The 12580-nt window shown below is 46.9% G+C and overlaps 1 protein-coding gene across 1 annotated transcript in view; it reads right to left on the bottom strand.

The window, feature by feature from the left end:
- The window catches only part of LOC141164420 (uncharacterized), a 46837-nt gene extending 35819 nt beyond the window's left edge, over positions 1 to 11018 (bottom strand). The window contains exons 1-9 of the mRNA XM_073649620.1: positions 10639 to 11018; positions 10164 to 10235; positions 9342 to 9397; positions 7896 to 8027; positions 6034 to 6183; positions 5725 to 5904; positions 5519 to 5642; positions 5338 to 5435; positions 5052 to 5142 (exon numbers count right to left, since the gene is read on the bottom strand). Of these exons, the coding sequence (XP_073505721.1) occupies positions 5052 to 5142; positions 5338 to 5435; positions 5519 to 5642; positions 5725 to 5904; positions 6034 to 6183; positions 7896 to 7904 (652 nt within the window). The 5' untranslated portion in view covers positions 7905 to 8027; positions 9342 to 9397; positions 10164 to 10235; positions 10639 to 11018. The remainder of the gene's footprint in view (positions 1 to 5051; positions 5143 to 5337; positions 5436 to 5518; positions 5643 to 5724; positions 5905 to 6033; positions 6184 to 7895; positions 8028 to 9341; positions 9398 to 10163; positions 10236 to 10638) is intronic.
- Positions 11019 to 12580: the final 1562 nt, after the last annotated feature.

The following is a 12580-nucleotide window of genomic DNA, read 5'->3' as shown; positions in this document are numbered from 1 at the left end:
ATACCTGCCGTACTCTTCCGCTGTACCTGTCAGCTGCAGCCACCTGACCCGTGTGGGAGTCGCCTGCTCTCATACACGGTCGGTCCCAGAGTGGCACCTGGTTCACTTGCCCGGTCCCTCCTTGGTTCACGGAGTCGACTAAGCCGCCATGTGGCCAGGGTCGGTCCGAGTTGGCACTTAGTTACACCCCTCTGGTCCCTCCTTGCATCCCAGCACAGAGATTCCACCACCCGGTCCCGTAATAGTGGACATCCTGGGTAAAGGCCGCCAGCCAGCCAGAGAAATCCGACAGCATGGAGGACCTGCTTAAACATCTGTTGCAGGCACAGCAGCTGCAACAAACTCAGCACCAGCAGCAGCTACAGAAACAACAGGCACAGCAGGCACAGTACCAGCAGCAGCACCTGCAGAGCCAGCAGAGTATGCAGTAGTAGCACCAGGAGATTACCAAATTGTTGCTGCAACAGATCCAGTTGCAGCAAAAGGCGCAGCACCAGCAGGAGCAGCAGCAGCAGATTCAGCTTCTGGCAGACGCCATCCAGGGCAGGGCGGCCGCCCCACCCCCAAGGTCGACTGATGACTCCCACCTCAGGAAGGCGGCAAGACGGGCCATGCAGAAGATGACCCCCGGGGATGATGTAGAAGCCTTTCTGACAATCTTTGAGAGGGTGGCAGATCGGGAGAGACTTCCACCAGAACAGTGGGCAAAGGTTCCGGCGCCATATTTGTTGGGTGAACCCCAAAAACCATATTATGACTTGGCACTGCAGGATGCCAAGGAACACGCCAAGCTAAAGACAGAGATCTTAGCACGCCTGGGAGTGAATATGGCGGTGAGAGCCCAACCAGTCCACCACTGGGCGTATGCCAGCGACAAATCCCCTCGCTCGCAGATGTTTGACCTACTTCATCTTGTTCATTAGTGGTTGCAGCCAGAGTCCTTCACTCCAGCCCAGATGGTCGAGCGGGTGGTGATCGATAGATTTGTGCACTCCCTTCCCAAGTTGGTACAGACTTGGGTTGCCCAGGGCGATCCCCAGTACGCAGATGACTTCATCAGCATGGTAGAGAGGAATCAGGTGGTTGAGAAATCCCTCGGGAAACCAGATAAAGTCACTTCTCCGTACTGGGATACCCAAAAGGGTTCACCACGGAAGGGGTCTAGAGCTACCACTGGGGGGTGTTCCACTCCCACTGAAGGTGCCACAAGGACTGTTGTTAAATATATAATCTGTTGGTGGTGCCACAACCCTGGACAAGTAGCCGCCCGGTGTCATATGTCCCCTGAGCCCATGGACTGCAGCCTAGGAAGACGGGCTTCCTATTATGCTTATCCAGCCTGCAGTGCGGACTGTCGACTCGGCGTGGGGCCGCAGGCATGTGCCGTATCCATTAATGGAGTAAAGGTGCTTCAACTGTTGGACTCTTGAGAGTCTGGTGACCTTAATCAGATCTACCCTTCCCCACCAGTTGATTCCTTCCAAAGCTGTGGGCGTTCGGTGCATCCATGGCGACGCCAAGGACTATCCCGTGGCCACAGTGACAGTGGGAACAGACTGTGGCGCCCAGTCCCACGAGGTCAGGGTGGTTAAGGACCTGATACATCCAGTCATACTGGGCCGTGATTTTTCTTTATTTTGGGACTTGTGGGGGAAGGGAACCGGACTAAGTAGCATGAGAAAAAGCCAGGTCCCTGGAGAAGAACCCCCGACAAAGTCTCAAGTGGATGAGTTCCCACTGTGCGTCCTGCCGGTGATGAGGGCGAGACGGTGACCGAGGAGCCCGACCTCCCTGAGTTAGATGTGTCTGGAGAGAACTTTGGGACTGCTCAAGTTCGGGACCTAACCTTAAAGGGGGCATTTGACCAGGTTACTGTATGTAATGGGGTTGCCCAAGAGCCGGTGGCCAATACCAGGTTCCCCCAATTTGCAGTTCAGGGGGGAGTTCCTATATCGGGTGGCTAAACTAAGGGGCGGTGAGACAGTGGAACAGCTGTTAGTGCCGGGACCATACCGAAGGAGGGTACTGGATATGGCCCACTCACATATTCTAAGGGGACACCTAGGGGTGGAAAAAACTCAGGAGAGAATAGTGAGGAGGTTTTATTGTCCAGGATGTTACCGGGAGATCTTAAACTATTGTAGGTCCTGCCCCACCTGCCAGATAACCACGCCTACCTCCCACTTCCGTAGCCCCTTAGTTCTACTAACTGTGATAGAAGTTCCCTTTGAGAGGATTGCCATGGACCTCATGGGCCCCTTAGTCAAATCGGCCTGGGGCCACCAATACATCTTGGTCATAATGGACTATGCGACCCGGTACCCCGAAGCGGTACCCTTAAGGAACTCGTCCAGTAGGAGCATAGCTCGGGAACTTGTCCACATCTTTGCCAGGACCGGCCTGCCAAAGGAAATCCTGACAGAACAAGGAACCCCATTCATCAGCAAGGTGATGAAGGAGCTGTGTAAAGTGCTTCGAATTACCCAGCTGCGAACCTCCGTTTACCATCCGCAGACCTATAGCCTGGTGGAGCGCTTTAATAAGACTCTAAAAGCAATGCTGAAAAAGGTAGTCGAGAAGGATGGTCGAGACTGGGACTAATTGCTTCCATTTCTACTGTTTTCCGTCACGGAAGTTCCCCAAGCCTTCACTGGTTTCTCTCCGTTTGAGCTTCTATATGGCCGGCATCCAAGGGATCTCCTAGATATCGCCAAGGAAACCTGGGAAGCCGAGGTCACACCCCACCGGAGCATCATCGAACATGTCGCCCAGTTACAGGAGAGAATGGCAAAAGTGATGCCCATCATGAAGGAACATTTCCTCCGAGCACAGGAAGCCCAGTCGAGGGTGAATAACCGGTCGGCAAGGCTGAGATAGTTCCAGCCTGGGGATCGCATTCTGGTTCTCATTCCCACTGTCGAAAGTAAGTTCCTGGCCAAGTGGCAAGGCCCGTATGAGGTGGTGGAGAAACTCAGTGAAGTGAACTACCAAGTCCACCAGCCTTGCCGAAGAAAGCCGCACCAAGTATACCATGTGAACTTGCTCAAGCTGTGGCGGGACAGGGAACCTGTGGAAACTCCTTGCCTGGGAGCAGCTCCTGAAGGCAAGGTGGAAGAGGTCACTATAGCAGAGACTCTAACGCCGGCCCAGAAGCAAGTGTCGAGAACTACTACAGCGAAATCGGGAGTTGTTCTCAGAGTTGCCGGGGCATGCTCAGGTGGTAGAGCATGACATACTGACAGAGCCAGATGCAAGAGTGAATCCGAAGCCGTACAAGATTCCGCCAGAAGGTGATCTCCAATGAGGTAAAGAGGATGCTACACCTTGGGGTGAGTCAAAGAGTGGGTGGTCGAGCCCAATTGTCCTCGTGCCAAAACCCAACGGAGAGTGGAGGTTTTGTAATGACTACCACCAGCTAAATGAGGTCTCTAAGTGTGATGCGTACCCGATGCCCCACGTCGACAAACTCATCGAGAGGCTTGGACCGGCAAGGTACATCACCAATCTTGACCTGACGAAGGGCTACTGCCAGATCCCCATGTCCCAGACGGCCAAGGAGAAGATGGCTTTCTCGACACCTGATGAGTGCTTTCAATATACTTGGATAGCGTTCGGACTACAGGGGGCCCCAGCCACCTTCCAGAGGGCTATGGATCGGATCCTAGCCCCACATAAGAAGTATGCCGAAGCCTATCTTGACGACATTTTAGTCTTCAGCCCAGACTGGGCTAATCATCTACCTAAGCTACAGGCCGTTCTGAATGCTCTAAGGAAGGCGGGATTTACTATAAATCCGAGAAAATGTGCAGTCGGAAAAGAGGAGGCCAAGTACATGGGCTATGTTGTCGGAAGAAGCGAAATAAAGCCGCAAGTAAATAAAGTGGAGGCAATCCAGACCTTGCCGAAACCGCTCTCCAAGAAGCAAGTGAGAGCGTTCCTGGGAATGGTGGGATATTACCAGCGGTTTATCCCAAATTTTGCCATGATGGCCGCGCCACTGACGGATCTCCTAAAAGGCACCAGATTAACCATGGTGAAGTGGACGGAGGAAACAGAGACCGCGTTTCCACTGTTGAAGTCAGCACTGTGTAAACAGCCGGTACTGGTCGCACCAGACTTCAAGAAAGAGTTTGTGATCCAGACAGACACTTCAGAGGTTGGTCTTGGAGCTGTACTCTCTCAAGAGATAAATGGGGAAGAGCATCCCATTCTCTATCTGAGCCGGAAGCTTTTGTCCTGTGAGAAAAACTACGCAATAGTAGAAAAGGAGTGTTTAGCCATAAAGTAGGCCATAGATACACTAAGATACTACCTACTAGGCCGGATGTTTCAGTTGGTGTCAGACCATGCCCCGTTGAGATGGTTGAGGGAAAAGAGGGGTAAAAATGCCTGGATAACTAGATGATTCCTAGCTCTTCAGGACTTCAACTTTCACGTAGAGCATAGGCCCAGGAAGTTACACGTGAACGCTGATGCCCTTTCTAGAATTCCCTGTCTGGTATCGGAAGATGCCCAAACCCCGGGCTTTGGGCTGAGGGGGGAATATGTGACAGAGTCACTGGTATGATTTATGAGGGGAGGTATGTGTCAAACACATTGCTAGCCTGTGTGAGCTGAAATCAATAAACTTTCTGCCAGCATGTTATATGCTGGAGGGTTAACTCACTTAAAGGGTGTGTTTTTATGGGAATGACGTAGAGATGGGAGGGATGTCATTCTCCATACCTCCACCTCAGAGTGTGGCTGAGCAAGGTTTAAACACTCAGTCACCATTTTTTTTCTGTTGTGTTTGGAGAGGCAAGGTCTCCAGACAGTACAGCCATAGCTCAGGAGGGAGCTGAAGGCTGGACATAACCTGTGTGGGCAAACCGCACACACATATATGGACTGTGCTATAGTTTATCTTTTGTTTTGTTGTTTTCCAAGTAAGGCTGTGTATATTTTGCAGAGCTTTATGCTGTTTAATAAAGCCTGTAAAGAAAACCCGGGTTCCTGAGTCTACTTTCAGAAGTGGCCGAGCGAGTTGCCCTACCACAGTGGTTACTACTTACCTGGGTAGTCATATGTAGGAATCTCCTCTTTACACCGCTCATCACCCCTCACATAAGTCTCTGTAGTATTAATATGGGTCAGATCCTCACCCTGAAACAAATATTGTAAAAGTCTCAGATGAATGGAGAAGTCACATCTATGATCAGCTCTAATCCTGCCATCTCCACCGTTCTGATTACACAAGTATAAAACATATACTGGAGGATAAAACAAGACTGAACACAAGACCTTCACAGCCGTCTACACATCATAGGGGAGATCTCATGATACCTTCTCTCCATCTACCTGATGATCCTGAGGAACATTGGGATCTTCTTGTTTAGAGTCCTGTCGAAGAAGAGGACGGGTACATCTGTCTGGTGAGGTCCTCTTACTGGACAGAACTGGAGGAAAGACATACATGGACTGAATTAATTCTTTACATACAGATTATTATAGGCTGTATGTATTTAGTCCTGTCTATTACCTGGTGATATGAGGGGCTGGGCAACCTCCATCATGAAGTCTTTGTACACATCTTTGTGTCCTTCTAAATACTCCCACTCCTCCATGGAGAAATAGACAGTGACATCCTGACACCTTATAGGAACCTGACAGATACAATGACAACTATTCACCCCAATCCCTTCATAGCATTACTATATAGTGTCCCAGCATTCACAGCAGTGTCACCTCTCCAGTCAGCAGCTCATTCATCTTGTAGGTGAGTTCTAGGATCTTCTGGTCAATGATGTCCTCTTGTATCAGAGGGTGAGGTGGAGGCTCCGTGATTGGGCTCAGGGGTCTTCCCCATCCATCAGACACAGGGTCCTGACAGCAATCACTAGAGGTCTTCTTCACTACTGCATAATCCTGGTTATGGAGAGACACATTAATAAATCTCACTACGGACATTTCCAGAGTCCTCACCTCTCCAGTTCTGTCCATCTGTTATTCCCATCGATAAGAATGATGTAATGTGACGTCAACAGGATCTCTCACCTCTCCAGTAAGACAGAAGAGGATCTCTAGGGTGAGTTGTAATATTTTCTCTGCCATCTTGTCTCTGTCCATACCCATCTTTGATGGGTCAATCAGGAAAATTCTCTTATATAGAAGATCTTCACTGAGAGGATCTGATATTGTAGGGATCTGAATGAGAAGATGAGCCGATGTAACATCATACAAATCCTGTGTAATAACACAATTACTGGAGATAATAAGGGAAATATACAAGGAGATTTATTATTTTACAGTGTTTAGATTTCTTCTTTACATCTAGTAATAAAACCTATATATTTAGGCCACAGACAAGTAGTTTCTTCCTCAGAGTCTGCAGCTGAATAGGTTTCTCAGACTCATCTTCCATAACGTTAATTCTCGTCTCATTTACCGACACTGAAATTGGCATTAGAAATACTACAGGAGATATTCATTACATGTGACATGAGAAATAACTACTACATGATGAGGGCTTCATTTTCTACTACGACGGTAGAAACATATTTAGCCAGAGTCCATCAGTGACTACATCACCACCGTCCGTCTACATGAATGTTTCCCGTGTTCCCCGGACTGTAATCTTCTATCATGTTAGATCTCATGTCTGATTCACACACAGAAGTTTGAGGCTTTTATAAAAGTTTTTTTGTTTGCACAAGCACCGCGTACATAAATTTTTGGGGGAGTCGGGAGAGATAGCCATCTGCCAAATGACTGTTCAGCCAACACTTATCTCATGTATATAGGGCTGTTAGTATTACGCTGACAGGCAGTGATAATACACGCACTACAGCAGTACAGTGCATCACCTGAGCAATCACAGGCTTCTATGTTGCACTAATGAGAGTTGTTTAAAAAAGTTTTAAAAAAGGGTTAACGTGAAGAAAAAAATATCCGTCACTATATGGGATGCAGCAAACCAATCTATTAAAGATGGCGGCAACACAGGTGCAAGCCTTTTGTGTGCAATTTTAACACTAAGCAATCATCCCCTTCAAAAACTAGTAAGTTGTGAGAGATTGTCTTATCAGTATTTTGCACCTGTGTTGCCGCCATCTTTAATACATGGGTTTGTGTTATCCTGGTAGTGCATTACTTCTGAGATCTGGGCAGGTAAACACTGTTGCCCCTTTTTTGCTTTATTTTCTTGAATTTTTGGGGGAATTTTAATTCCTCTTATTGTGGTTTTGCTATTAGTTTAGTGCTAGGACTTGCAAGTATGAGGACCCTTGATGTGGGTTGCGAGCTTGCGTATTTTGGCCAAAATATCGACCAATACCTCATATATTATACATATGTATTTTTTGCACTTTTTTATTCCAGTGCGCAGCCAGGCCCCTGAGTGTTGGCATTGTAAACTAGGGTGTTTGTCCTCATGGGGTGCACTTAGATAGTACAAGACAGTCCGCCTAATTGATAGTACCGGCGTCACGAATAGGCTGTAAGAAAGATGCTATGCACTACTCAAGTGTGAACAGTGAACTATACAAGCGTTTTGTGTGTAATTTTAATACTAAGCAATCACCCCCTCCCATGAACTGGTAGGTTGTGAGTGACTGTCTCATCAGTATTTTGCACCTGTGTTGCCATCTTTATTTTATGGGTTTGCGGTATCCTGGTAGTGCATTAGCTCTGAGATTTGTGCAAGTAAACACTGTTGCCTTTTTTTGCTGTATTTTCATTCATTTTCATTTCTCTTACTGTGGCTTTGCTTTTAGGTTAGTGAAGGCCCATTATCCACTGTGGGGACCATACGGGTCCAGATGTGTCGCTACGGCCCCTCAGAGCTACTCAGTTCCCAGTTGATTTGTGAGGATCTCACTGGCTGAGGTGCATCAGAACGATTCCTCAATAGTACTCACAAAGTCCATTCGATGAGGGCCACACACGCCTTGCTGTAGCACTGCATCTTCAGCTGTCCACAGGAGAACTCGTGTCCCAGTTTGGCAACATTATAGCTTGCTCTCGATTACAGATAATTGTTTCCTGAAAATCTGTCAGTCTAAGATAAGGAATCCTGCCTTTACTTAATCCCCTTTAATTAGGCTTAGTGTCCACCCAGGGCAAAGTTCTGTACCATTTAAGTAGGCCTCCTGGCCTGAGCTAAGGACCTCATCCTGCTGTCAACATAGTTAAGTTTTATCCCTTTAAATAGGCCTCCTGCTCCCCATGGTCAGAGTTTCATACCATTTAAATAGGCCTCCTGGCCTGAGCTAAGGATCTAACCCAGCTCTTTGTCTCTGATATGCTCCCTACCTGGAATCCAGATTCACACTGCCATTATATCTTTGCTTTCCTTCTGAACATAATATCGGATATCTCCCTCCTGGCACACAACACCATATCAATTCAAGTCTGCAACCAGATAGACCAAAGGTCTGTATTTCTCACTTACTAATCCCTATCTGACTCATCACCAGGAAATGGTTTTCCTGTGTGCCCATGTAGATCAGAATGAGGGCCCTCAAAGACCCCACACAGTATGATGGACCCCGCATCCCCTTACACAGTATCATGGCCACAGCAGCCTGCTACACAAAATGAAGACCCCCCCCCAGTATGACCCACCCTTAAAGTCCACCACAGCCCCCCCACTCAGTATAATGGCCCCCACCAGCAGTCCACTCAGAATGAGAGACCCCACAGCCCTTCAATGAATATGATGTGCCCCGAATTCCAGATATTTAAGAAAAAAAACAAAACACACTACTCAACCTTCCCATTCCTGAGGTGCGCTGCTCCGGTCTGTGCAGTGTGAGTACCGAGGCTCCATACTACAGGTGTGATGTAATGACGTCATTGTGCCAGCAGTGCAGTGTCTTAGACTCACAGGCGAAGTCTTAATGGTGGATCAGGGAGGTTTTGACTCCCTGATTCACTATTCTATTTAATGGTATCACCGTCATGGGAATGTGGATATCACTAAAATTGTGATGATGGGGAAGGATAGGGTGCCCAATTCCAAGCTACACCGAGCCCTCTTAATTCATGGACACCATGGTGGCCGTGTGGGCTGCCGCAATGTATGATACCACACTGCCTAGCCAACTATTATGTAGTAAATAACGCATAGGTTCTGGGTTCATTAGTATCTGCACCAAGAATGAGGCTAAGTGAATATTTTTTCATTAGCCGTGGGATCGTCGGTGGGGTGGATACTACCATATTGTGTGTGTAGGGGGCAGTACTCTGGGAAAAATCCCTAAAATCTTAAACCTTTATTAAATATATGCATTAGAAACTGGACTAACAACATACATATAGTTAAAGCTAGCAAAATTACAAGCTCAATGGCTTGTTGTGGATACAAACACCATTCTAAGAGCTGATTCTTGTCACCCCAGACACACTTAATTGGGGATTCCTGTGGGTGAAATGATACATGCAAAAAGAAATTGTTCAGAACAAGAGCAATATAATAAGGAAAAACAATTTACAATAAACTTGCGGTTATAATAGATGAGCACTGGATAGAGCAGTGTGACACTTTGCAACAATCAGGCCCCTGCTGTGAGGTCGCTGATCGCTGCAAAGTGTCCTGGACCATTTTTTGGTCGTTGGCCTCCCGCTGGCCAGCACACATCGCTGTGTGTGACCAGCGGGACCAACGATCTGGCTGGTAACCATGGTAAATATCGGGTTACTAGGGGCACGCGATCACTTAGTAACCCGCTGTTTACCATGGATACCACTCTGCTACGGTGCGCGGAGGCTCCCGCGCACCGTAGCAGAGTGGTATCCATGGTAAACAGCGGGTTACTAGGGGCACACGCGCACTTAGTAACCCGATGTTTACCATAGTTACCAGCCTGCTCCTGCTTAAGCAGCAGGCTGGTAACGGGAGCAGGACATCGTGGAACGATTCTTTCCACGATATCGCTGCTCCCCTGATCGCTGGTGAGCCTGCCTGTTTGACAGCTCACCAGCGATGTATTAGCGATGCAGCAACGACCCCTGACAGGTTGTATCGTTGTCGGGATCGCTGCTGCATCGCTTAGTGTGACGGGGCCTTTACACCTCTGGGTTTTCACAAATGCGGCATTGATAAATGTACACCTAGTAAATATGCCAAACGAAAGAAATAAATTTAATCACATTAAATAAAAACATTTCATTAAACAATTTATCACCTGCAGCAGTAAATTTCCAGTATATAGTGTTCAGTGTCTGGGATGTAATGTCAGATATGTCGGCTGCATCACCTGTAAATAAGGCAGAGAATTAATGAGCACATCCGAGTCTCCACTAATCCCGCGGCCATTAACCCCTCCAACGTTTCCTAAGAGAACACAATGTAAATATTTCAGTATTGTGGCACTGAAAGGGTAGATCGTTCAGGTGGAGGGGAGATCGCAGAGGAGCATTGCTTAACCGTGAAGCTTTCTGGATACTGAGACTAAATCCATCGTACTGGAGGGTATAAAGAGAAGGACGGATCTGATCTTACATTACCAGACAGGTGAAGGGACCATATTGTGATGATTGTAAGGTGATTTTGTTCCAGCATTGTCTTTCTTTGTATCACATCTATTACATCTATTAATGCCGCCATTCATCCTGTGCAGCTCCAGAGAGATTTCTATCGAGCTTGGGTTTCATTCTTACCTTCAGTTATGGGTAAGACGTCACCCTCCACCTTAATTCTCTCTGGGATTTTTTCCTCCATTGTTCTGATGACTTCCCATCATTTTTGTGACATATGTTTTTATAAATGAAGGGATAAAAGTTTGATGTTATTTGAGCTGATGGATCATCCTCTATGTGTGGACTGTTATCTACTGGATCTCCCTTATTGTGCTGGAACTAGAGGAGAAGTAATGGCATTAGGTGAGAACTTCTTTGGGCTTCTGTCCTTTCATCCTGCAGTTGTCTGAATGGGTCTAATGTGGACGGGAACCAGCTAAGCCGCATTCTGACCACAGCTGTTAGGACACAGATGCCCCAAAAGAGTCTCAGTGCTGAAGGGGTTAATGTCCCCTGCACCCAGTAATGGGGAATCTCCACATACCTCCACCTGCAGAGCCGCCACCACATATATGGCTGCTCTGTGCGCACAGGACCTGTGATGAGGTCACCGGAGGGGAGGAGTCAGGGGTCACATGATCAGGGGCCTCAGTGAATGCACAGTGTGAACTGTGCGGCTCCTGTACAGTGATATCCGGAGTGAAGACGCTACATGGAGGCGTCTCCTTAGTCAGTGACATTTCCAGCATTATTTACTCCTCACTACTGGCACAATTACCCCGCGCCGCCTTTTCTACAGTTTTATATGTGGAATGTAACGTGTGATTTTCTCTGCTTGGAAACAAATAGACCACACACATGAGGTAATTATTACCAGTTACCGGACATCTACTATATGGCGGCATATGATTGTGTGATCAGCTTCATACCAGGAGCTAAAATGCCGAAATATTGTCTGTTTAACCTCTTCCAGGGAGGGCGGCCTTGATAGACTATGTATTCAGATCAGAAGAATCCGGCTAAGGGCACGTTCACATCAGCGGATTATAAATCGCTCCGATGTTCATCCTGCAAAAATGTTGGACGAGTGTCATGCGAGTGTGCGATCTTTTTCTCGCCTAGCACCCGTATACAATACGTTTTTAACATCATCTTTTCCTTACTATAATGCTCTATGTAAATGAAAGTCGGTTTACAAAACTAAGAAAGCAATCTTATATACAGATATCGATAGAAAGAAGTTAGATATATGATAGATAAATAGATGTCCTGCAGATATATCATTTCATAACCCCCTATATATTATAAATTTGCACTCTTTGGAGCCTTTCCTGTGGAACTAAACGGTTTTTAGCCTTGTTTAACCTAATAAATCATTTAAAAAAAAACGACATGGGGTCCCCCTATTTTTTGTAACCCACAAAGTAGAGAAGAGAGCTGATATTATCACGTTGGGAAGGCCCTCCCCAGCCTAAATATACCAGTCCACAGCCACCCTAGAAGTCACACAACACATGAGATGCACCAATTAGGTCTTTTTGCCTTTGCTCTTTTCAATTGCCCTGATGCGTTGACAATTAGTGTAAAGTGTCTTGGGGTTGATTTCAGCTGTCATTTGTCAAAAATCACAGCTGGCATAAAAGCCCTGGTGTTGGTAATGATGAGCAAGCACTAAAATGCTCGGGTATTTGTTGCTCAAATTAGAATGCTCGACCCGAGCAATAAGCCCAATGTAAGTCTATGGGAAACTCAAGCATTTTTCCGGCAACCCCTCTGGAAGTCTGCGGGGGCCTAAAAACTGTCCAAAACGATGGGAACAGTGTTGAAATGACATGGGAACAGCATGGGGAAGACCCCTGGAAGCATTTCTGACTCCCAGGTCACTGCTGTGAACAATGTTGTCAAAGGTATTACACCACTTTTAACCCTCCGTCAGGGGCAATATGTTTCATAACGAGTTTAAGGGCATTGCGCCTGTCAGGCACAGGCTAGAAAATTGGCTATATTTTCCTTTTTTTAAAATTTCAATGCTCTAAAAGTGATCAGTTACCTTAATAGGAATGTAATAAATGAGAATACACAT

This window comes from Phyllobates terribilis, unplaced genomic scaffold (assembly GCF_046119375.1).
Source record: "Phyllobates terribilis strain yellow unplaced genomic scaffold, ASM4611937v1 Scaffold_10__3_contigs__length_209671492, whole genome shotgun sequence".
NCBI classification, from domain to species: domain Eukaryota; kingdom Metazoa; phylum Chordata; class Amphibia; order Anura; family Dendrobatidae; genus Phyllobates; species Phyllobates terribilis.
Note: the sequence above shows the minus strand (reverse complement) of the source record. Positions and strands in the feature narration are given on the sequence as shown.